Below are 25,837 nucleotides of genomic sequence, written 5' to 3'. Positions count from 1 at the left end.
ACAACTAGAGAAAAGCCCGCATACAGCAACGAAGACCCAACACAGCCAAAAACAAAATAAATAAATTTATTAAAAAAAAAAAAAAAAAAGCCCATAAGGAGACAGAAGGCCAGCTCCCCCTGAGGGCATGAAACTTGGCCATGCCCAGCCCTGAGCCTCTTCCTGAACCTTTCTCCTCCGTTGTTCCTCTTTGTGCTCAAGTCTTCTCTCAACCCTGGTTCTTAGAAGCAGGCAGACTCTTCTCCACACCCCCATCACCTGTTGCAACCTGGGGGTTGGGTCCCCTGCTCAGGATCTGCTGTTTGTTGAATGAGGGAAGCAGCTGCCCCTTCCCCTGCCTCTCTGACCTCAACTCCTGCTACTCACTGCCCTTGCCTCGCTTCCCTCACTTGGAGTGTGGTTTCCCCGTATTTCTGCAGGGCTCACTCCCTCACTTCCTGTCTTTGCTCAGATGCCACTTTCCCAGGGAGGCCTCCCCTGACCTCCCTGTTCAAAGCCTGCACCTCACTATCTCCTTTCCCGGCTTCATTTTCCTCCACACTATTTACCTCTATAAACACTTCGTATGTTTTACTTACTACATTCATGTAAGCTCCATCGGGTCCACATCCGTTTTGTTCACTGTTATGTCCCCAGTGCCTACAGCATGCCTGACCCACAGATCAATAAATATTTATTAAATGAAGGGGAAAAAACCTAACTAGGGATAAACACAGGGGACAGGGACAGATGGGGGAGGCTAGGCTTTCAGCAAGGGTCTCTGGGCAGGGCCCACCTCTCACCACCCCCTACTCCGGACACAGCCCGTCCTCTCTCCTGCAGGTGGGGACCGGGGAGCACCGAGCTGCGGACTTCCTCGCCTCCCTTCCTCAGCGCCTACCCACCCCTGGGCCTGGGGCTGCGGCGAGGGCGGAGGCGGGGGTTCGGAGCTCCCGGCCGCCCCGCCGGGACAGGAAGGGGCCGAGCCTCCCTCCTGGCGGGCGGGGGGCAGAGTAGGGAGGGAGCCTCGCGGGTGTGGGGAGGAGCTGGGGGAGGGGAGCGAGGAGGAGCGGCGGGCGCGGGAAGGGGAGCGGGGAGCAGGAGCCGCAGGGCGCAGGGAGGTGGGGCTCGAGAGGGCGCGGGCCAGGGAAGAGCCCCCGGGGCGGCGGGGCGGGCGGCGCCCGGAGCTGGGCTGGGGGTCACGGCGGAGATGAGGCAGTCGCCGGCGGGGAGACGAGGCGCTGCGCGAGGAAGAGGACCCGGGAGGGCGAGCCCGCGGTCCGCACCTGCGTGTCCGGGAGGGGGTAAGCGCTCGGAGCCCGGCGCCTCCCGGGGCGGGGGTGTGCGCCGGAGCCCCGGCTGCTCGTAGTCCGGCCGTCCTGGTGGAGCTGGGAGGGGAGGCGGCGCCCTCGTCGGCGCCCCGCTGGCCCGGGCGTCCCGCCTCTCGGCGCCTTCGGACGGGAGGGGCACTCGCCGTAAAGAGGTCCCGGAGGACCTGCCCAGCCGGAGGGGCGCGTCGTGGGGCGCGTCCCGGAGCCCCAGGAGCCCCAGGATGGAGGGTGGGCCGAGACAGCGCCCGGGGTCGGCTGCGGGATCCCTGGCGCGCGTTCTGGGGGATTTGGCTGGGCGGGGGGCGCCCCTCGGGCGGGGGGGCTGCGACGCCTCCACGAGGCCCCGGGCGGCTGAGGGCAGCCGGGCGCCGCCCCCTGCTGGCCAGGTCCGGACGCCGCAGGGTCGCCCCTTTCTGGAGAGGAGTCGGAAGAGCGTCTAGTGTGGAGCCTCGGCTTCCAGACCCGGAGCCCGGCGGCCCTGACTTGCTTTGTGACCTTGGGCAGGTCACTGCGTCTCTTCGAGCCTCAGTTTGCATATCTATCAAATGGAGAGGATAATTCTCCCACCCTGCAGGATCTGTGGTAAAAAATGAGATGTCTTATGAATGCCTTTTTATAAACTGTAGAGTTCTGTACAAATCCCAGTTAATTACATAATGTCAGAAATGGAAGGGCACTAAGAAATCTGCTTTATTGTAGATGCAGAGAGTGGGGAATAAATCTTGCCCAAGGTCAAACTGCTTGTAGAATATAAGACTAAAGCCCCTTGCCTCACTAGCTCTGGTGAGGTTCAAGGATTAGGAGCAGGGGCTCTCAGTCAGACTGGCTGCATTTGCAAACAGGGGTTGGCTGTTTACTAGCTGTGTGACCTTGGGAAAGACCTTAACCTCTTCTGAGCCTTGGTTTCCTCCCATGTGAAATAGGGATTAGAATGGCCACCTCACAGGGTTGCTGTGCAAATCAAATGGGGTCATTGCTCAGCACAGCACCTGGCATTGGTGGCCATCATGGCTCTGGTTGGTAGGAGCAACCTCTCACTCTCTTCCCTGGAGTCAGCTTCTAGGGTTTTCTAATCGGCCACACCTCGTGGGTCTTTGCTGTCCTCTGGGTGGCGCAGCCACAGCCAGGGTCTAAGCCTTCCTCACAAGGACATCAAGGGACTCTTTACCAGCAGCAGCCAGCAAAACCATTTGGGCAGCTGGGCCTTCTACAGCCTTTGGTCTGTCCAGCTGGTGGGGAGAAGTGGGTGGCCTTTGTCATGGAGGCATCGGGAAGCCAGGAACTAGAGGATGGCATGGGAGGGAGGGGGCTGGCTACCTGGACGTGACTGGCAGGCCCTAGGGCGTCTTCCCCTCCTAATGGTGCCTAGGACAGACCCAGAAATACAGAGATGCTTCCTCAGTTGGTCAGTTACCTGATGGGTAAATAATGAGGGTGGATACCCCGGGTCATCCCTTCCCTCCTAGACCACAGGTAGATGATTGTTCTTTTTGGCAAGAGTGATATGAATGTGAGCAGAAATACAGATTCTCAAAGCTGGGAGTTCCCAGGACCTGAGAGTTCCCTCTCTTTGCACAGATGGCTCCCATCTGAGGCCCACAGAGGGTCAGGGGCTTGCCAAGGTCATCAGTGTCCTCCAGGAGGCTGAATTCAGCAGACACTGTTCAGTCTTTGACTTTCTCTGCTGATCGCTCCTCCCCCTTGAAACACTCTTCTCCTGGCTCCTGTGACTTAACACTGTTGTATTTTTCTTCTTGGTCTCTGTTGTTTTTGCAGATTCAGCCTCCTTTCTACAGCCATTAGCTGCTCTGCTCTCCCAGGCCCTCCCCTCTCGTAGTACATGCTCTCCCTGGATGATCTCATCTACCCCATTGGCTCTAGTTACCCCCTCTGTGCACATGGCTCATAAATGCATGTTTGTTGTCAGCCAGGCACTGTTCTAGGCCCTGGGGTTATAGTGCTGAGCTGACAGAAGGTGCTTGGGTGGGGAGGGGCAGGGGAAACAAGCAATAAACAAACAAGCAGAAAATATCAGATATGGTAAAGTGCTAAAATGAGCATGAAGCAGGGTGATATAGTAAAGGATGAGATACTTTATATTGTCTGGTCAAAGCTTTGCCAAGGAGATGATATTTAAGGGGAGGGCTGGTAAAAGATGAGGTCAGAGAGGTAGCTGGAGGGGGCAGTGGGTGAATCATGTAGGGCCTTGGAGGCCATGGTGAGGATTTTGGATTATATTCTGAGATGGGAGCCACTGGAGAGTTTTAAACAGAAGAGAGGGAATGCTGTTATTTCTCCTCGGCTCATTTGAGCCTTGCATGAAGAGTTACTCTATATTGATCGTGAGCCTATTGTGCTCTGGTCACTGGAGTGGGGAGGAAATAGGTAGCTCTTCAAGGAGCTTCCAGGCACAGGCATAAGAGGCACAAACAAACCTGGAGTCAGGAGAGGGTTCAAAGGATGGAGATTTTGCATCCAGTTGACCAAGGAAGGCTTCCTGGAGGAAGCAGCTTTGAGAAGGGCCTCAGAGAGCAGATTATAATAGATATGTAGGAAGGGGAATGGGAAACATTGCTCTTCCAGGCAGAGGAACAGCCTGAACCAAGACACAAATGCCCCAAATGTGTGTAGAGAAGTCAGGGGAAAGGAGACAGAACCCGTAGGGGGAGTGAGAGTCCGGCTAGGTAGGTAGGGAGTCCGGGCTCTTCAGAGCAAGGCCCTGGACCTGGCCATTTATTTGCTGTGTGACCTTGAGCCAATTGCATTACATTTCTGAGCCTCAGCTTCCTCATTCCTAAAAGGGAAATAAATGGTTAAATGCTGGGGGAGAGAGGGAAGGAGGGAGGATTCCAAGTGTTGGGGATGGGTGAGTAAGACCAGGATAATGCCTACAAAGGAAGAAAACAGTCGGGAGGGGCTGCGGTAGGGGGGAAGATAGTGGCTCAGCTGAGTTTGCGTTCCCTATGAGACACCCAGGAGGGATGAACAAAGGACATATGTGGCCAGAGGCACAAAGCACGCGGTTGGGGGACAAAGGTAAAATTGTCAGTGTGCTTCCTTCATTCATTCTTTGAGTAAATCACTACAGAACCACTATAAGTATTGAGCCCAAAACATACAGCTGTGAACAAAACCGGACTCTGCTCCAGGAAGTTACCATCTTGTGGGGAGAGAGACCCACAAGCACTGGATGCAGGATGATGAGAATTGTACAGTATGAACAATGTCATGAGGCACCGGCTGGCACAGAGGAGAGAGGCCAACCCCACTTCGGTGGAAGGAGTGGACACGTTTCCGCAAAGAGAAGACAGTTGAATTTGATCCCGAGGGTGATATCAGAGTTGGACAGGTGAATGAGGCGGAAGGGTACCCCACACAGGTCCCTGGGCTTCATGACACACGTGCCCCCCTCCCTTCCGGAACTCAAGTCCAACAGGGAGACAGGCAGTCAGCAAGTGAGCCCAGTCTAGGGCAGTCCAGTGTGATGTGTAATAAGGAGACCAGTGGGACAGGGAGGAGGGATGATCAATTCCATCGCTAGGGTCCAGAGGAACCTCCAGAGAGGGTGGAGGAGACAAGAGAAAGGGCATTCCAGGTAGAGGGAATAGCCCATGCAAAGGCTCAGAGGAGTGAGAGAAGCACAGTGTTTTGCAGGAGGAGGTCTCAGCCAAACTGGAGGTGGGGTCTCTTGCTGAGCGCGGGTCAACAGGAGGATGAGAGGAGAGGCCTGGCCTGTGCAACCTCTGGACAGGTAAGCAATAGGAAATGAAGAAAAAGGATTTGGGGTGCATGGCAGGGAAGGTTTTCCCAGGCTGCAGTCCTGTGGAATAGGTGTCATTGGCCCCAGGTCCTCTTCACTTGCTAATTCTATTTGTCCTCTAGAGCTCAGCTTCAAAGCCACTTTCACCTGGGGATCTTAGGGTTGCCGCAGGTTACGTGTCCCCCCCCCCCATTTTACCGTGGTTCCCTGTATGCACCACTGTCATCCTCTGTGGTCCCAGGTCCCAGGAGGGTTTCCCCAGGGCCATGGTGTCTCCCTAAGAGCAGGGTCCACATCTGTGTTGCTCTTGGCAACATGTGATAGGCCTTTTTTTTTTTTTTTGGCCGCACAGCGCAGCTTGTGGGATCTTACTTCCCCAATCAGGGACTGATGAACCCATGCCTCCCGCGATGGAAGCGCGGAGTCCTAACCACTGGACAACCAGGGAATTCCTGTGAAAGGCTTTAAGTAATTAGCTATTGAACGGATGAGGAAACAGGCTCAGACAGGTTGAGTAACTTGCCCAAGGTCACAGAGCTAATAAATGGCAGAGCTGGGAAACAAATTCAGTCTACCTAACTCCAAAGCACTACCTGACTCCAAAGCTTATGTTCTAATCACGGCTGTATTGTGCCTCCCAGCAGGGAAAGCAGATGGTGAATCCTGTAAACACCAACAAATTCAGTGTTTAATTTCTAGGAAATGAATTCCTGTTGTTAGTACCCGGCTCATCCAGTCTGGAGAAGACAGCCTCTCCTCCGTCCTAAAAACAGTTTCACTCCATCGGCTCAAGTGCTTTCTGGGGACCCAGATGTGTAGCATCTGGCAGGGAGGGGCAGGTTGAGCTCCAGGACCAGGGGATGCAGCCCTAAAAGTTTCTTGCAGAGTGTGGTCTGTCCTGCCACTCTGCTCCCAGGATTACTCCCCTAGGATGGAAACTCAGATGGGAGGCGGGGAGAGGATTTGAAAATGCCAAAAGCGTACGGTGTGAAATGGGCATGAGAGCGTCTGGATACTCCTGTCCTGGATGCTGCTGCAAACGGGAGACAGTGGATGGAAAGGCGCATGGATGGGAGTCTGAAGACTTGGTCTCTGCCTGTAATTCACGGTGTGACCTCGGGCAAGTGTCTTACCCTTTCTCTCCCTATCAGCACCATCAGGGAGTTGGAGTGGATGATTCCTAAGAGCCCTTCCTGCTGTGACACTCAGATCCTTCTTGAATCCCAGGGCTGACATTACTATCACCCCTCACACAACTCAGTGTGGCCAGTGGAGTGGCAGCACCACCTGGGAGCCTCTCTGAAATGCAGAGTCTCAGGTCCTGCTCCAGACCCCCAGAATCAGGATCTGCATTTTATAAATTTATTTATTTTTATTATTTTTGGCTGCGTTGGGTCTTTGTTGCTGCGCACGGGGCTTTCTCTAGTTGCGGCGAGCGGGGGCTACTCTTCGTTGCGGTGCGCGGGTCTCTCATTGCGGTGGCTTCTCTTGTTTTGGAGCACGGGCTCTAGGCGCACGGGCTTCAGTAGTTGTGGCACGTGGGCTTCAGTAGTTGTGGATCGCGGGCTCCAGAGCGCAGGCTCGGTAGTTGTGGCACACGGGCTTAGTTGCTCCGCGGCATGTGGGATCTTCCCGGACCAGGGCTTAAACCCGTGTCCTCTGCAGGCGGATTCTTAACCACTGCGCCACCAAGGAAAGCCCGGAATCTGCATTTTAAATAAGATCTTAGGTAATGCATGTGCACATTCTTAACCACCTTCCCACCCTTCTCTTTGGGCCGTGCTGGAAAAGCAGGCAGAGGATTGCGTGCTGAGTGCGGGATGAAGGTGTTTGTGCACCCTCCCGTCACTGGACCTGGCAGAGAGAGACCCCATTCAGGTGAGAGTGATGGAGCCCAGCTCATAACAGGGACCCAGCAGAGATTTTTTGAATGTGTGCCAGCACATATGGTTAAATATTTGTGAATGCAGAAGGGAGTGGAACTGATTTGACTCGGCACCTTTTATGAGTGATGGAGCTCGGAATTGAGCAAGCCAGGTTCCAATTCTAGATCTATAGTGTCCTAGCTTTGGGGTCTTAGGCAAGCCATTTCTCTGAGCTTCAGATTCCTTCCCTGGGAAATTACTATAATAGCACCAACTTCAGAGGGCTGTGGTCGGACTTAAATGAGTTGACATAGGGGAAGTGCTTAGAACAGTGCCTGGGACTTCCCTGGTGGTCCAGTGGTTAAGACTCTGCGCTCCCAACGCAGGGGGCCCGGGTTAGATCCCTGATCAGGGAACTAGATCCTGCATGCCACAACTAAGAGCCCCCTTGCCACAACTAAAAAGATCCCACACACTGCAACTAATACCCGGCACAGCCAAATAAATAAATAAATATTAAAAAAAAAAACCTGCCTGGCACATAGTAAGCTCTTAATAATGTTGGCCATTAATTTACTACTACTGCTATTCCAGCCCTTGCCCACACAGCACCGGGTACTGTCCCAACCCCTTCCTGGGATTGCATTAAGTTTCATGAGAACAGAGTCCCAAAATGACCCCTAGGGGGCGATATCACCCCTGTTGTAAAGACCGGTTCTAGACCGGTGCTATCCAGTAGAAATACAATTCAGGCCACAAATGTAATTTTAGATCTAGAAAATTTAGAGGTAGCCACGTTTAAAAAAAGTGAAATTAATTTCAATTGTATATTTTACTTACTCAGTATATCCAAAGTATTATCATGTAACTGATAAAAATTATTAATGAGATATTTTACATTCTTTTTTGAACTAAGTCTTTGAAACCCTGGGTGTTTTACACTTAAAGCAGCACATCTCAGTGGCCACATTTCAAGCTCTCAATGCCCACATGTGGCCAATAGTGACTATTCTAGAGTTTCTCAGCGCTGGCTCGGAATCCCAGCTGTGCCACGTATTGCCTGTGTGGCCTTGGGCTAGTCATTTCACCTCTGTGGATCTCAGTTTCTTCATCTGTAAAGTGGGGAAAACAACTCTGCCCTAAGGAGTAGTCTTAGGGGCAGATGGTGAGAGTTTAAAACTTCTTTGACCTCTTTCTCACAAGCATGGGAGAATTCAGTGAGAGCCTTTTTGTACAATGCATTTAGTCATTCAAGGTGGTCCCTTCCCTGTTGAAGGCTGGTAATTGACCCAGCGCAAGGCTTTGGAAACAAGCTTTACCTGTCTTTGACTTTTTAAAGATAACAAGCTTGCCAGTGATGAAGGTAACCAGAGATCATCCAGACCAGTGGCTTCCAAACCTGGCTACACCCTAGAAACATGTGGGGAGCTTTGAATAATTACAGTGTCTGGGATCTACCCCTCAGGGGCTGAAGCCTGGACATCTGTTTGTTTGTTTGTTTGTTTAACACCATTTGTATTTTTTTAAAGTTCCCCCAGGTGATTCTGATGCACAGCAAGAGACTCCCTGATCTGGTCCAACCCTCTCATTTTCAAGATAGAGAAACTGAGGCCCAGACGAGGAACTGTCTTTTGTAAGGTCACAGAGAATTAGTGGCAGAACCAAGCTAAAGCCCAGGGCTCCCGTCTCTCAGTCCATTTCTCAGGGCCCATTCCTCACCAGTTCATGGAGCCTTTTATAAACACTTATTGACCTCTTGCTCTGGGCCAGCTGTCAGGACTATAGGAGCTAAATAAGATATGGTTCCGGCACTCGATGTCCAGGGATGGAGACAGTCCTATGCGGCTGTGGGCATCCAGAAGAGGGGTATCTAACCCTGGGGAAGCTGTCCTGGGGAAAGCTTCGATAAGGCTTCATGGGGAGATGCCAGAGCTTAGTCCTGAAGGGTGACTTAATTTCCAGACAGAGACAAAGGTGTAGCGCAGGAAATAGCACTGGGACATGGTTATGGCAGCAGGATGCTGGCAGAAAAACAAGCAGATGTGTGCTGCTAGAGTGTGAAGGTCACAGCCAGCTAGGTTCAGAGGTGATGCTGGAAATGTAATTAAAGACCAGTTCATGAAGGGTCTCTTAAACCAAGCCACGGAGCTGAGACTTAATCCTGGGTGCAGTGGGAGCCACTGGAGGATTTTAAGGGAGTGACATGGTCAGAGTTTTAGTTAAAAGGAGGATTCTGGGGACTTCCCTGGTGGCTCAGTGGTTAAGACTCTGCGCTCCCAATGCAGGGGGGCTGGGTTTGATCCCTGGTCAGGGAACTAGATCCCACGTGCATGCTGCAACTAAGAGTTCACATGCCACAACTAAGGAGCCCACGTGCCGCAACTAAGGAGCCGGTGAGCTGCAACTAAGACTCGGCACAACCAAATAAATAAATAAATTGTTAAAAAAAAATAAAAATAAAAGGAGGATTCTGGGTGTGATGTGGTAACAGAATGGAAAGGAGTTGAGGCAGGGAGACCATTTAAGCCAGAGAAAATTTTGGCCTGAAACAAGACAGTGGCAACAGGGATAGAGAAGAAGGAAAAGAGCCAAGGCAGAGTTAGCTTTCGGCAGTGGAACTGATAGAGTTTAGTAATTCAGTGAAAGAGGGGACTCTATCAGTCAGCTACGGCTGTGTAACAAGCCACCCTCAAACTCAGTGGATTAAAACAATAACATTTATTACTACAACTCATGCATCTGGAGATTGACTGACTTAATCTGAAATGGGCTGGGCATTTCTGCTGTTTTAGCTGGGCTCACACATGCATCTACCCATCGGCCGAGGAGCTCTGTTCTCTGTGGGGATTTGCTGGGGCCTTTAGTGTGAGCAGCTCTGCTCCACATGTTTGTCTCCTCCTCTTGGGACCGGTGGCTAGCCCATACACTTTCTTCTCATGGAGATGGCAGAGTGCAAGCGGAAACATGCACAGTGTCTTGACTAGATTTGGAATCGGTTCACTGTCACCTCTGCCTCACTCTGTTGGCCATAGCAAGTCCATGCTGAGCCCAGAATCCAGGAGCAAGGAAATACACACCTCGTCTTGACAGGGTAAGATGGAGGCAGCATGGGGTAGTGGAAGCATTGAGCTGAGCTGGGAGGAAGGTGGAACTTTGTGATCTTGGGCAAGACACCCACCTCTCTAGGCCTTAGCAATCTCAGCTGATTAGATTGGATTATATCATTTTTTAAAATTAATTAATTATTTATTTATTTTTAATTTTTGGCTGTGTTGGGTCTTCGTTGCTGCACGTGGGCTTTCTCTAGTTGCGGCAAGAGGGGGCTACTCTTCCCTGTGGTGCGTGGGCTTCTCATTGCGGTGGCTTCTCCGGTTGTGGAGCACAGGCTCTAGGCACGTGGGCTTCAGTAGTTGTGGCACACAGGCTCAGTAGTTGTGGCGCACAGGCTCAGTTGCTCCGCGGCACGTGGGATCTTCCTAGACCGGGAATCGAGCCCGTGTCCCCTGCATTGGCAGGCGGATTCTATTTTTTTTTTTTTTTTTAATGTCTGAAACATTTATATTAACATATCTCCATACAAATAACCCAATGAAAGTTTAGTGTTAGTTGTTTTGTTTGTTTGTTTTTTTATACTGCAGGTTCTTATTAGTCATCAATTTCATACATATCAGTGTATACATGTCAATCCCAATCGCCCAATTCAGCACACCACCATCCCCACCCCACTGCAGTTTTCCCCCCTTGGTGTCCATATGTCTGTTCTCTACATCTGTGTCTCAACTTCTGCCCTGCAAACCGGCTCATCTGTACCATTTTTCTAGGTTCCACATACACGCGTTAATATACGATATTTGTTTTTCTCTTTCTGCCAGGCGGATTCTTAACCACTGCGCCACCAGGGAAGTTCCTGTTATGAACAATTCTTGCATATGCCTTTTGGTGAACAGCTGTACATGTTTTTATTGGGTATATAACTGGGAGTAGAAGTTCTGGGCCAGAGGTTTGGCTACTTGTTTGTTTGGTTTTTTTTAACCATGAGGCATGTGGGATCCTAGTTCCCCGACCAGAGATTGAACCCGTTCCCCCTGCACTGGAAGCATGGAGTCCCAACCACTGGACTGCCAGGGAAGTCCCTTGGCTACTTTTTATTTTTTGACATTTTCCAGATTTTATAATTGGAGAAACTGAGGTGAAAGGTTGACTTGCTCAAGAAACTGATTAAATTTCAAAACTTGCATTCATTTACAGATAGATAGACTGATTGATTGATAGACACACACTCACATGAAAACTTCTCAGTCTTCCTCTCTTATTTATTTCACCTGCATGACACCCCCGGGAGATAGACTTGATACCCTGATTTTACAGAGAAGACCCAGACTGTGGGAGGTCCCATGAGATAGAGAGAATGAGATGAAATAACAGCTGCTGTGGATGTACTTTGTGGAAATCATTCTCAGATTTGTGGAGAATGATTTGCCCGTCCAGGGCTCACTCATCCGTACCACACAGCTTCCAGAGAAAGAACAGGCATGAATTCCTCTGTGGGAGATTGATTCTACTGCAACAAATCTTTATCACAGCCTTGTTTTTTTTGTTTTTTCCTCCAAAAGGATGGGACTGGCTTCTGAGAATACATGAAACCCATACATCCTGTTTGTTTCTGGCAAGGTTTTATGACTCGCTTAGTTAAAATAAAGATCCTTCCGAAAGGGGAGGTGACTGATCTCCCTGTAGGCTGGAGGAAGCCTTAGTTAAGAGTGATAAAAAGGACACCTGTGGTATGGCAGCCACTGTGCCTTCCTGGAATCCACATAGCAGTTCTGGGGAAAAGGTGCTGGGACCCCCATTTACAGATGGGAAGAAAAGCGCAGGAGGTGAAACGACTTGCCTCCATCCCACGGTAGGGATTGTTTGGTGGGAAGGAGCTGAAAATCCTCTGATTTCTTTCTCAGGGCCTGGTGTGTCCATTTGAACTGGCTCAACTAGGAAAAGTGCAAGTTGCTACAAATGAAGTTTCCTGGGTCTAGGGGCTGCTCAGGGACATCTAAGGATAAGGAGTATCACTGGGCATGGAAGGCTTCTTCCTCCTCTCCTAGGGCAGGTGGCTCCCCTCTCTCTGCTCCTTTCTCTGTCTGCTCCGTTCTCCTGCCTCTCTCTGCAGACCTGTTTTTGTTTGGTTTGGTTACTTACGGCTTTTCTGCTCCCCGCCGCCGCTTGCCCTGGCTATGGTCATGGCTGTGACCCGACTCTCGCCCCAGCATCCTTAGCTTTCAAGTTGCTTCCCCTCCATCATCTATCCACCCAGCTGCTTACAATCTCCAATCTAAATTCCCCAGAGAGAATCTGCTGGCTTGTTTTGACTCACATGTCCACCGTGGTCCAGTCAGCTGTGGTCAGAGGTGGTCTGTGGACCAAGTTGGGACTGGGACCCAGGTCTGTCTGCCTGCTTTTTCCCCTCCACCCCTCTGCAGAGATGCTGGAGCTGGAGGATGCCTGGTATGGCTAGAATCTGTGTGATCCGGATTCCAGGGAAGATGCTGCTGGGCTCTGGAGAGGCTGAGGAGGGTCCTTGCTGCTGCTGTGATGGCTCTCAGAAGTGTGGTGGGCAGGGGAGAAGCTCCCTGGTATGGCTGGTAGTTCTGACAGTGGCAGACGTCACTCACTAAAATGGACAGTGATGCCTTGTTTCTAGTGAGGGAAGAGACCTTGTTGCCTGGAGACCTGAACATGGTTGGATACATCGTAGAGAAACCAGAGAAGTCATCATTTCCTATGTTGGGCATTTGGATCCATGTTCTTACCAGTTCTCCCCAAACTCCGGTGAGGTGTGAAGTATCACCTCCATCACTGAGGCTCGGAGTGCTTAAGTGACTTACCCAATGGCCACAGCGAGGAAGTGGAGAAACGGGGATTGGGATCTGAGCCTGCCTGACCTAAAATGTATGCTTTTAGCCACTCCCCTCCAGCTCTGTTACCATGGTTACATTTGTTCAGGATGCTACAGTTACAGCACATCACATACATGATCTTACTGGAACTACTAAACACCCCTTTGGGGCAGCATAGCCATGCTAATGTTCCCATTTTACCAACGAAGAAACTGAGGGTCAAAGAGAAATCATGTCTTGCCCATGATTACCCTGCTGGTCAGTGGCAGAGATGGGATCAGAACCCAGATCTTTGGGACCAGGATGTATGGATAGGTATTAATGTATCAAAATCAATGTATCAGTGCTGGTAGTGTGGTTCCAATACTACCAATGCTGGTAGTGTGGTTCTCTTTTTTTATAATGTACAAAATTAAGAAAAATTACAAATATATTATTCCCTACAAAAGAGTGTATATAAATCTATATAAAACATACTTACAGATTAAAGACTAACAATAAACATCCATGTACTCACCACCACCTTAAAAACCAGAACATCATTGATACCTTTAAAACCCTTCCACGGGGGCTTCCCTGGTGGCGCAGTGGTTGAGAATCTGCCTGCTAATGCAAGGGACACGGGTTCGAGCCCTGGTCTGGGAAGATCCCACATGCCGCGGAGCAACTGGGCCCGTGAGCCACAACTACTGAGCCTGCGCGTCTGGAGCCTGTGCTCTGCAACAAGAGAGGCCACGACAGTGAGAGGCCCGCGCACCGCGATGAAGAGTGGCCCCCGCCCGCCGCAACTAGAGAAAGCCCTCGCACAGAAACGAAGACCCAACACAGCCAAAAATAAATAAATAAACAAATTTAAAAAAACAAAAAAAACAAAAAAACCCTTCCACGATGATTACATCCCCTCTTCCTTTCCCCTCTAGTGGTAACCACTATCCTGAATTTTATTTTATTATTATTATTTTTAATTATTTTATTTATTTTTGGCTACGTTGGGTCTTCTTTGCTGCACGCAGGCTTTCTCTAGTTGCGGCGAGCGGGGGCTACTCTTCGTTGTGGTGCGCAGGCTTCTCATCGCGGTGGCTTCTCTTGTTGCAGAGCACGGACTCTAGGCACGTGGGCTTCAGTGGTTGCAGCACACAGGCTCAGTAGTTGTGGTGCACGGGCTTAGTTGCTCCGCGGTATGTGAGATCTTCCCGGACCAGGGATTAAACCTGTGTCCCTTGCATTGGCAGGCAGATTCTTAACCACTGCGCCACCAGGGAAGTCCCTTTATTATTTACTTATTTATTTATTTTTGGCCGCACCACGCGGCTTGCGGGATCTTAGTTCCCTGACCAGGGATCAAACTCGGGCCCCCTGCAGTGAAAGCCCTGAGTCTTAACCACTGGGCCACCAAGGAATTCCCCTGAATTTTATATTTAACATTTCCTTGCTTTTCCTTATGGCTTTGCCACATATGTTTATATCCTTAAACAGTTTGTTTCTTCTGGCATGTTTTTGACGTTGGCACTGTTATGTTTGTGAGAATCATCCACTTTGATGCGTGTGCTTTGGTTTGCTCAGTCTTGCTTCTCTGTAGCACCCGTCATAGGAATATGCCACATTCTGCCGTTCTGCTGCTGATGGACGATTGGGTGGTTTCCAGTTGTTTGCTGTTAAAGTCAGTACCACCGTAACTATTCTCGTTCCTCTCTGCTGGGGAACACATCAAAGAGTTTCTCTGTCTTATATACCTGGGAGTGAAATTACTGGGTCATGAGGTAGTCATTACATTTTTAGATTTATGACATAAGACCAAATTGTTTGCTAACAAGGGTCCTCTAATTTATACTCTGCTAGTGGGAGGTGACAATTCCTGTTGCTCCACATCTTTACCAAACTGACATGACGTGATCGATTAAAATTTTTTACCTATCTGCTGGATGAAGATGGTATCTCATTGTTGTTTGAATTTGTATTTTTTATCTTATTATTTGAAGTGTGATGGGAAAGAGGTGGTTGACTCTAGAGCTATAGTCTGTATCTCCAAAAGTAGCTGGATTGTGGGAAATTCCCCCCAAATTTGTTCCAGTTGGAGAAAGATGGCAGTCAGGAGATATAGCCTCAGAATTGTGTGAATTCCTGCAAAGCTCCAGCCCAGCATTCCTGACCAAGGCAATCCACCCTTTCGTTCTTCCCAAGATGTCACCCACCAGCCTCTCAGGCCTTTCTGAGCCCACGCCTTTCACTGGAATGAGGTCATTGGAATCCCTGGAACCCAAGGAGTGACCGCCAGGGTTTGTGGGGCAAGCACACCAGCCTTCCGTGAGAAATGACGGCACCTCGCTCACCCAGACCGTCTGGAGGGAAGAAAATTCCAAGCAGTCCAGCCCGACTTCACATTTTCCCTGTGAACCGAAGTGGGAGGAAATCTTCAGCCAGAGGCCTTTGGGGAGGAGCATGGGGCAAGGAGAGGGCTGGGGTGGCAGGAGGGAATCACCGTTTTCACTTATCACCATGAGATCCCAAACCAGCTTCTCTCCTAGAAGCAAACGTGCCTTAAGGCTTTGCTTCCTGAATTGAGGCAGTGTGGAGAAGAGTGGAAATTTCAGAGCTGGCCCTGGACCCAGTTTTTCCACTTGCACGTGGACGACCTTGGGCAGGTGACTTCACCTTTCTGAGCACTGATTGGTTTATTTGTAGGTTAGGGGTCCTAGGTGGAGTTGGCCCCAGGGCTAACTCAGTGCCTGGAACATACCAAGAGCCCCATGAAAGATAGTATGATAATATTCCTCAAACTTTGGGAATGTTTTAGAGCAGGTGGCTTAAGATGGGTTTTCTTAAACTGAAGCTGTTTCCCCTCCTCTAGGCAGATATTTTTTAAAGATGAAGCATGATTTTGGGAAGTGGGAGGGAAACTGCCACATTCCACATTTAGCTTCTTAATGTTTTAAAATCAGTCAATCAATAGACATAGACTGAACCTTCCCAACAAAGCCCTGAGCCAAGCAGAATGAAGGAAGTAGGATGATAATGATTCTTGACACTTCTCAGCCTTTTAGTGGGTTTCAAAGGCCGACCTTGCCCAGAGCAATGAAAGCTCCACAGCAGCTCTGGGTGGCATATGGGGTGGCTCCTGTCTGGGGAAGAATCTGAGACCTAAGGACTTGCCCAAGGTCATACAGGAAGGCTGGGGTAGAATAAGTATTAGAGCCCAGATTGCCCCAGTCCAAGCCAAACCCTCCCCTGTGCCCTGCTGCCTCCCATGCCCGGTGCCAGCCACCTCCTGAGCACTGTCCTCTGCCCACCTCTGCTCTCTGCACTCCAGCCTCTGGGCCTTTACAGCCACCAGGAATGCCATCCCTCCCGACCTTGACTACTAAAACCCTTCTCCTTAATGTAGGCAACCAGTAGAACAATACACAAGCCTTAAGAATGATATTGTGGGGACTTCCCTGCTGGCACAGTGGTTAAGAATCCGCCTGCCAATGCAGGGGACATGAGTTCGATCCCTGGTCTGGGAAGATCCCACATGCCGCAGAGCAACTAAGCCCACGCGCCACAAATACTGAGCCTGCGCTCTAGAGCCTGCGAGCCACAACTACTGAGCCTGCGAGCCACAACTACTGAAGCCCGTGTGCCCAGAGCCCACGCTCCACAACAAGAGGAGCCACCGCAATGAGAAGCCCGCGCACCCCAATGGAGAGTAGCCCCCGCTCGCTGCAACTAGAAAAAGCCCACACGCAGCAATGAAGACCCAACGCAGTCAATAAATAAATAAATAAAAATGAATAAAATTATTTAAAAAAAGAAAAACGGGACTTCCCTGGCGGTCCAGTGGTTAAGATTCCACACTCCCAATGCGGGGGCATGGATTCGATCCCTGGCTGGGGAACTAAGATCCCGCATGCCCCACAGCGTGGCCTAATAAATAATAATAATGAATCAATCAATCAATCAAAAAACATACAAACTATGAAACAAATTCATACATAATAATTATGATCACATCTTTTAAAAGTGCGTGTGTATATATATATTCTGCCTTGCCAGCTCCATCCCAGGGTCCTTGAAGCTACATGTCTGCTTCCCTTGCTGGGCTGTGAATGCTTTTAGGGCAAGACCTGTTTGCTAAGCTGACCTGGAAGAGATAAAATGAATCATAGGGATTCCTGGTGGAGTTGTAGCATTCCACACAAGGCAGGGGGAGACACAGTGGGGCTGTGGACGAGGCTAAGGGGTCTTGGCATTCTTCTTGCCAACCCCATATACCCAGGGGCTGCCTGCCAGGCCCCATGGACTTCAGACCCCAGGACTTGCCCCTGTCCCAAATACTGAAACCCAGATTCAAGTCCCGAGACACAGAGGAGAAAAGAAAATGATTCTTTAAGATTTTTTTTGTGACTAAATTTCCGGTTTTCATTTGGAAAGCCAAATGTATTTTCTGGATTTGGACTTTCACCATGAAAAATGCTCTGGGGTTTTTATTTTGGCAGTTAATTTCTTTGCTTAACGAAAAGGTGGTTTTGTTTTATTTTGTTTTGAGTCATGCATGCTCACTCTAGGAAATTTGGAAAATTCATATGAATAGAAGAAAGTTCACTGCCCCCTCCCCAAATCATAGAGAAATAAATTGTAACAATTTGGTATCTTTCCAAGTGGCCTCTGTGTGTGTGTGTGTGTGTGTGTGTGTGTGTGTGTGTAATTTTGTTTAGTTTCCATTGTTGCTGAATAAATAGTATGATTTCTGATTCACAATTTACAGAGGTGGTTTCATGTCCTTGTAACAAGCCTGTGATGCTTCCAACAGCTGTGACACTTTGCCCCCTCTGGGGATTGTGGGGGTGGGCACGTGGCCCTCCCCTGTATTCTCCTGACACTTGTGAGAGCGCCAGTTACGCTGCACCGCTGCCAGCACTAAACAGTATCCTTTTAATCTTAGAGTTAATCTCAAGTGTCTAAATTGTCCTTCTAGAACCTAACTCTACTTTTTTTTTCCTTAACCCGCAGAACTTCTGAACACATGCCCTTCTCGATGAACCCACAGTGATCTCTTTGTTTTGCCTTCTCCCAGCTCATGCATTCTTTGAGTCTTGGTAACCGGAATGTTTTGTCTGTTTGGGCTCCAAACGTTCAGTGGGACAGGAACCAAAGTTAAGTACCTCATGACAAGTCCAGACGAACCTGAGAAAATTGTGAGCTGTTGACTGCACTGCCTCTCTGAATCAGCTGGTACTTCTTTTTGTCTCTAGTTTTAAAAGCTCCCCAGAGGGGACTTCCCTGGTGGCACAGTGGTTAAGAATCCACCTGCCAATGCAGGGGATACAGGTTCGACCCCTGGTCTGGGAAGATCCCACATGCAGTGGAGCAACTAAGCCCGTGCGCCACAACTACTGAGCCTGCGCTCTGGAGCCCACGAGCCACAAGTACTGAAGCCTGTGCGCCTAGAGCCCGTGCTCCACAACAAGAGAAGCCACCACAATGAGAAGCCCGAACACCGCAACGAAGAGTAGCCCCCGCTCGCACAACTAGAGAAAGCCCAGGTGCAGCAACGAAGACCCAAACACAGCCAAAAATTAATTAATTAATTAATTAATTAATTAAAAAAAAAAAGCTCCCCAGAGGCGACCTGAAATCCAGAATCTTCTCAGAGTAGGATGGAGGAAATTATTCTGAAGTTCTCATTAAACACATTTATCTCTCAAGCTTTGGAAGGAGCAAAAATGCCAAAGGCAAGAATTCCAGAACACTGCCTACACTGTTTTGATATCCTGATAAATGTCTAACAAATCCAGCATGTGTTCTCTAGGCCTGACCAGTTGCTGGGCAAAGTTCCAGAACAGTGAGACATCTTGGGATTCATCTGGTTTAGGAAAGACCTTTAACTACCAGGTGGTAGTCACCTCAATGTTCTTTAAATAGTCAAGTTTGGGGCTTCCCTGGTGGCACAGTGGTTGAGAATCTGCCTGCCAATGCAGGGGACACGGGTTCGAGCCCTGGTCTGGGAAGATCCCACCTGCCGCGGAGCAACTAGGCCCGTGAGCCACAATTACTGAGCCTGTGCGTCTGGAGCCTGTGCCCCGCAACAAGAGAGGCCACGATAGTGAGAGGCCCACGCACCGCGATGAAGAGTGGCCCCCGCCCGCCGCAACTAGAGAAAGCCCTCGCACAGAAACGAAGACCCAACACAGCCAAAAATAAATAAATAAATAATCCTTCCCTCTACTTAAAAAAAAAAAAAAAAAAAAGTCAAGTTTGGAGGTCTCTTCACTGGGGTCTGTTCTGGTGGCTGCTCCCACTAGTGTGAAACAGAAGGATGACCTTATTCTGTGAGAGGACAACTGTGAAGGAAGGAGCTGTGTATGTGAAAGTCTGTGGGAAGAGAAAGCCACCTACAATGTCCCCACCAAACCAGTCAGTGGAAGGCCTTCTGCAGGGAGCTCCCAACAGATCCCTGAATGCCACAGAAACTCCAGGGGCTTGGGATCTAGGGACCCTCCAAGCCCTCAAGATTTCTCTTGCTGTGGTCCTTTCCATCATCACACTGGTCACAGTCCTTTCCAACGCCTTTGTGCTTACCACCATCTTCCTGACCAGGAAGCTCCACACCCCAGCCAACTATTTCATTGGCTCCCTGGCCATGACTGACCTCTTAGTTTCCATCTTGGTCATGCCCATCAGCATCGCATATACCACCACCCACACCTGGAGCTTTGGCCAACTCCTGTGTGACATCTGGCTGTCTTCTGACATCACGTGCTGCACAGCCTCCATCCTGCATCTCTGTGTCATTGCTCTGGACAGGTACTGGGCCATCGCTGATGCCCTGGAGTATAGTAAACGCCGGACAGCAGGCCATGCGGCCGCCATGATTGCCATCGTCTGGGCCATCTCCATCTGCATCTCCATCCCACCACTCTTTTGGCGGCAGGCCGAAGCTCATGAAGAGATGTCGGACTGCCTGGTGAACACTTCTCAGATCTCCTACACCATCTACTCCACCTGTGGGGCCTTCTACGTCCCGTCTGTGTTGCTCGTCATCCTCTGTGGCCGGATCTACACGGCCGCCCGGAACCGCATCCTGAATCTGCCATCCCTCTACGGGAAGTGCTTTACCACAGCCCGTCTTGTCACAGGCTCTGCGGGGTCCTCGCTCTGCTCGCTCAATCCCAGCCTTCACGAGGGGCACTCTCATTCCGCCGGTTCCCCTCTCTTTTTTAACCACGTGAAGATCAAGCTTGCGGATAGTGTCCTGGAGCGCAAGAGGATTTCTGCTGCCCAAGAGAGGAAAGCCACTAAAACCCTAGGGATCATTCTGGGGGCCTTTATCATCTGCTGGCTGCCCTTCTTTGTTCCATCTCTGGTCCTCCCCATCTGCCGGGACTCGTGCTGGACCCACCCGGCCCTTTTTGACTTTTTCACCTGGCTAGGCTATCTAAACTCCCTCATCAATCCAATAATCTATACTGTGTTTAACGAAGAGTTTCGGCAAGCATTTCAGAAAGTCGTCCATTTCAGGAAAGCCTCTTAGTCTTGTTTGGTGGCGACTCGTTATCTTTTATGTCCTGTAACCCAACTGGAATTGTCTTTTTTATTTTTCCTGAGAGTTGGGTTAGTCCTGATATCTTGGGTTTTGGTTCAATCAATAGAATTGTTCAGCGTTCTTTTTTGCTGTTGTTTTCTTGACCTCTGAGCCACCAAAAGCTGGGCAGCTGTGTAAAATGGGACAAGACTTCACTTAGTATAATATTTTCACAGTTCATCCATGTTGGAAAGAATGTGACCACAGGTTTCCCCATTGATGCAATTCAGGCAGAAAGCTGCCTGACTCTGTAGGAAGAACCCAGGCTCAAAGGGGGAGGTTTTCTGGTCTACGTACGTTTTGTATGGAGCTTAAAAGAGGGTAGATGAGATTAATGACCTGAGTTGAAAGAGAATTTGGAGTTAGGTGGATGGGTTTCCATTCCATGTGGCACCTTAATTGGAAATTGACACCCAAATATCAATATTTCTTCCACTGAGTCCTTCTTAGATTGAATCTTCCTTAGTTGTTCATGGGGAGAGATTCAGCATTGGAGGTGCCAACGATACAGAGTGACAGAGATTCAGAAGCCAGGGGCAGGGGAGTGGGATGGTTGGAACCAGATAGCTACCCTGTGCCTATCCTCCTTCCCCAGTTTCTCTGCACCATCTTAATGTTCTGAAGTTAAAACCCACAGTTAGCCCCATTGAAGTAGATTGACAGGATTTGCACCTACCAAGCTTGGAATACCATTCTGAATTTTTTTCCTGAATTATGTTTTTATATCCCATTCTCTTTAGAGATCTTAAGCTGTTGAGTATTGTCAAATAAAAAGCATGGGCTTCCCTGGTGGTGCAGTGGTTGAGAGTCTGCCTGCCAATGCAGGGGACACGGGTTCGAGCCCTGGTCTGGGAAGATCCCACATGCCGCGGAGCGGCTGGGCCCGTGAGCCACAACTACTGAGCCTGCGCGTCTGGAGCCTGTGCTCTGCGACAGGAGAGGCCGCGATAGTGAGAGGCCCGCGCACCGCGATGAAGAGTGGCCCCCGCTCGCCGCAACTAGAGAAAGCCCTCGCGCAGAAACGAAGACCCAACACAGCCAAAAATAAATAAATTAAAAAAAAAAAAAAAAAGATGTACAGGGGTCTACATCTTTAAAGAAAAAAAAAGAAAAAAAAAAAAGCATGAGACATCATGATCAGCAAAGCCTCAAAGGGGTAATTTTTCCCCCTCTCCCTGGACATAGAAACCTTTCAATTCAATTCAGTCTCTAGCATTTATTGAGCACCTACCACATGCCAGGCCCTGTGCCAGAGTCCTGGTAGTTATTATTTCATTGGAGCCTCATAACAACGGAAGTCAATGTAACATGATGATTAGAGCTGAGGACCTAATGCCTCAGTTCAAATCCAAGTACTACCAATTTCTAGCTGGGTGACCTTGGACAGGTTTCTTAATCCCTCTTTGCCTCACTTTCCTCAAATGCAAAATGAGGAAAATAATAGGTATATTATTGTATATTTTAATACAGTGCTTGGCCTAAGAGCTCTTATCATTTTAGAGATACAGAAACTCACCTGCCCAAGGTCAAGCAATATAAAAATAACAGCTGCTGTGTATTGAGTGCCTGCAATGCTCCTTACGTACAATTTCTCGTCTGCTTTTCATCCTCATTTTGCAATAGAGAAACTTACCTATGGTTAGGGAAGATTTCATAAAGAGGTGACACATCAGCAGACTCCCAAAAGATGAGCCTTTTTGGGATGGGAGACTAAGGAAGGGGAGGTGTGATGAAGCCTCGTGGGGGAGATGGGGCAGAGCAAAGGAAGGTAGGGAAGGTCACGCCAGGTGGAGAAAAGAGCAGGAACAGAGCCTGGGAGGCCTGTAATGCTCCGTGGGGTCTCTGGGCACAGGGAGAAGGAGAGTCAGGAATATGGAATATCAGGAAGGGAGAGGAAAGGAGGGATGCCAAGATAAGGGTAGGGGAGCACCCAGAGGAGTCTTGTGCTGACCTTGAAGTTTCTGCTGGACATCTCACCGTGTGGTCCCTGGACCATCTGCATCAGAATCCCCCAGGGAGACTTCGTCAACATTGAATTTCTGGTCCCCAACTCAGACCCACTACATCAGAATCTCTGGCAGTGAAACCCAGGAATCTTTTTTTTTTTTAATTAATTTATTTAATTAATTAATTATTTATTTATTTTTGGCTGTGTTGCGTCTTTGTTGCTGCACGCGGGCTTTTCTCTAGTTGCAGCGAGCGGGGGCTACTCTTCGTTTTGGTGCGTGGGATTCTCATTGTGGCGGCTTCTCTTGTGGAGCACGGGCTTTAGGTGCGTGGGCTCCAGTAGTTGTGGCACGCAGGCTCAGTAGTCGTGGCTCGCGGGCTCGAGAGCGCAGGCTCAGTGGTTGTGACGCACGGGCTTAGTTGCTCCGCGGCACGTGGGATCTTCCCGGACCAGGGCTCGAACCTGCGTCCCCTGCATTGGCAGGTGGATGCTTAACCACTGCGCCACCAGGGAAGCCCCCAGGAGTCTTTTAAATAAACCTCTCTCCACTTCTTGCACTAGGTGATTTCTAGGCACTAGATTGTTCCCAGATTTCTAAAATTTCTAAAACCACAGTGTTAGTGACTTGCTCACCCCGTGGGGGCCTCCCTGAGCCCAGAGACACGTCTCAGCACGCTCACTGGTCCCCTCTGCTCCCCGTGTGCCCTTCCCTACTTTCCTTTAAGGCTGTGCTCTTCCCCACCTCCTCCGTCTCGCTTTGGGCCATCTGCCTGATCTGATCTGGGAAAGATCAGGAATCCAGAGACTGGACAGGGAACTATGTACATACAGTGTGTCTAGTGGTTAAAGGCACAGGCTTTGAGGTCAGAAATACATGGGGTTGGATCCCGGTTCTGCCATTTATCAACTGTGTGACCTGGGGCAAGTCCCCTAATCTCTCTGCGCTCCAGTTTCTTCATCTGTTACATGGAGTTGTCAGTATTTAAGCCATAGGATCTTTGTGAGGATTAAATGAGGCAGTGATTTGCAAAATGCTTCACACAGTGCCTGGCACGTAAGTGCTCAGTAAAATGCCACCTGTTACTATTTGAGAACTTTGAGCCAATTACAAAAGAGGCTCAAAGGCCACCACCTCGAGGCCTTCCCTAACTGTCTAGAACAAAGGTTGGTAAACCTTTTAAAAACAGCTTTATTGGGATATAATTCATATACCATAAATTCACCCATTTAAACGGTACAATTCCATGCCTTTTAGTATTTTCACAGAGTTGTGGAACCATCACCACAATCAGTTTTCATCACCCCAAAAAGAAACCATGCACCCTTTATCCATCATTGCCCAACCTCTCTCTCCCTAGGCAATCAGTAATCTATTTTCTGTCACTGTAGATGGACTCTTCTGGATATTTCATACAAATGGAATCATACAATACGTGGTACTTTGTGACTGGCTTCTTTCTTTTTACAGTTGATCCATATTGTAGCATATATCACTATTACATTTCTTTTATTTTTCTTTAATATTTATTTATTTATTTAGGTTGCGCCAGGTCTTAGTTGTGGCACGTGGGCTTCTTAGTTGCAGCATGCATGCGGGACCTAGTTCCCTGACCAGGGAGCGAACCCGGGCCCCCTGCATTGGGAGCGTGGAGTCTTACCCACTGGACCACCAGGGAAGTCCCTACATTTCCTTTTATTGTCAGATAATATTCCATTGTATGGCTATACCACATTTTATTTATTCATGTATCTATTGATGGACATTTGGGTTGTTTCCACTTTTTGGCTACCGTGAATACTGCTGCTCTGAATTTTGTGGTATAAGTTTTTGTGTGGACATATGCTTTCATTTCTCTTAGGTATATAACTAGGAGTGGAGTTGCTGGGTCCTATGGTAACTCTATGTCTACCCTGTTGAGGAACTGCCAGACTTTTCCAAAGTGGCTGCACCATTTTACATTCCCATTATCAGTGCGTGAGGGTTCCAGTTTGTTCACATCCTCACTCTTACTTGTTATTGTCTGTCTTTGATTATAGCCATTCTAGTGGGTGTGAAATGGTATCTCCTTGTGATGGCAAACTTTTTTTTTAAGGGCCGGATAGTAAATATTTTCAGCTTCACAGGTCATAGAATCTGTGTTATAATTATTCACCTCTGCCATTGCAGCATGAAAGCAGCCATAGACAATACATAAATCAATGAACTTGGCTATATTCCAATAGAATGTTATTTACTGGAATAGGTGGCAGCTCACAGGCTGTAGTCGGAAGACCTCTGATCCAGAAGAGCAGGCACCCCTCCCCTCCATCTACCCAGCCATCTCTATCCCCTTCTCTGACTTTATTATATTTATTACTGATGATGATATATATTAGTTCTTGCTTATTGTCTGTCTGCCACCTCTAGGGTGTCAGCTTCTTAAGGGTGGGGATCTTACTTATCGTGTATCATTGTTTGATCTCCAACACACTTCAGTGCCTAGACATGGTAGATACTCAGTAAGTATTTGTTTGAATGAATGAATGAAACACCATTTCCAGGTTTATAAATGACTTATTCTCCATGTCTTTGTCTTTAAAGTTTTAAGAGAAGGTGACTTGTTCCTGTGGCTGGAACCTCACATGTCATGAGATTTGGTGTCAGGTAGACCTAGGTCAGACTCAGGACAGTTCTGTCCTGAGTGTAGCTGAGGCAAGAGGTGAGTGAGGAGGCTGGGTAACCCCAGTGTCCCCAAGGAGCCAGGGCTGGGCTGACCCCTTAGCCTGCACTCAGCCCAGGCCCTCTGTCCTTCTGTTCAGATGCCCCCTCCTCCACAGTTTCTACCCAGGGACCGTCAAAGGATAGGCCAGCTTAGGAGAAAGAGCAGCTGTTTTCTGCTTTCTTATTATTACCTGAAAGCTGCCCATGCCTGGAGAACCGCACACTAATTAGGCCACATGAAGATCAGATTAAAAATAAACTTATTTCCCATGACCACAGAGGAAGCCGGTATTTGGGGCTTTACTCCTTCCCCCTCTGCCAACATCCTTGTCATGCTCCTAATTCTTTCACAATTAGTCACAAACACACGCACAGCATGATGGTGATGATGCTGGAGGAGATCAGAGCCTTGTCTAGGACAGGAATTTGCTAATTTCTGACTTACGCAAGTGTGGCAGACACTGCAGGATTCCCGTCTAGCAGCCAATCCTGCTTCCTGCCATCAATCAGGTCAAACGGCAACATGCCAGTTCCCCCAGGAGGTGAATCCTGATTGGTTTAAACCAGTTGGAATACTTCCATTCCCTTTACTAGTGATTGGTCAAGGGATGGATATGTGACCCAGTTCTGGCCAATGGGATATAAGTAGGGAAACCAACTGGTCAGATCTGCCAGGGACCAAGGAGGTTCTCAGGATCTGCGAATTTAGGTACAAAATGGAGAAGTACCTTGCCAACCCGGAGAAGCTGGTTATTCAAGATATAAGGGGAAACACAACACTGTAAATCAACTATACTTCAA

General features: G+C 49.1%; 1 protein-coding gene across 8 annotated transcripts; it reads left to right on the top strand.

The window, feature by feature from the left end:
- The first annotated feature begins 1,101 nt into the window (after window positions 1–1,101).
- On the top strand, window positions 1,102–21,421 carry HTR1D (5-hydroxytryptamine receptor 1D). Of its 8 annotated transcripts, XM_068539124.1 has the most exons (4): window positions 4,261–4,346; window positions 4,460–4,659; window positions 4,955–5,061; window positions 17,816–21,421. In XM_068539124.1, the coding sequence occupies exon 4, from the start codon at window positions 19,122–19,124 to the stop codon at window positions 20,334–20,336; it is 1,215 nt and encodes a 404-aa protein (XP_068395225.1). In that variant the 5' UTR covers window positions 4,261–4,346; window positions 4,460–4,659; window positions 4,955–5,061; window positions 17,816–19,121; the 3' UTR covers window positions 20,337–21,421. The 8 variants fall into 8 exon arrangements, 7 of the variants coding, with proteins under 7 accessions (XP_068395226.1, XP_068395222.1, XP_068395228.1 ...); XM_068539125.1 differs by lacking the exons at window positions 4,261–4,346; window positions 4,460–4,659 and adding an exon at window positions 1,102–1,283 and having other exon boundaries at window positions 4,965–5,061; XM_068539123.1 differs by having other exon boundaries at window positions 4,268–4,659; window positions 4,965–5,061.
- The last annotated feature ends 4,416 nt before the right edge of the window (window positions 21,422–25,837 follow it).

The sequence above is a fragment of the Eschrichtius robustus genome, chromosome 3 (genome assembly GCF_028021215.1).
Source record: "Eschrichtius robustus isolate mEscRob2 chromosome 3, mEscRob2.pri, whole genome shotgun sequence".
Taxonomy (NCBI): Eukaryota; Metazoa; Chordata; class Mammalia; order Artiodactyla; family Eschrichtiidae; genus Eschrichtius; species Eschrichtius robustus.
This window is presented reverse-complemented; position numbering and strand designations above follow the sequence as displayed.

What these genes read in the sequence shown, in the direction of transcription:
- HTR1D (XM_068539121.1), top strand. Translation starts at nt 19,122, where the DNA reads ATGACCTTATTCTGTGAGAGGACAACTGTGAAGGAAGGAGCTGTGTAT.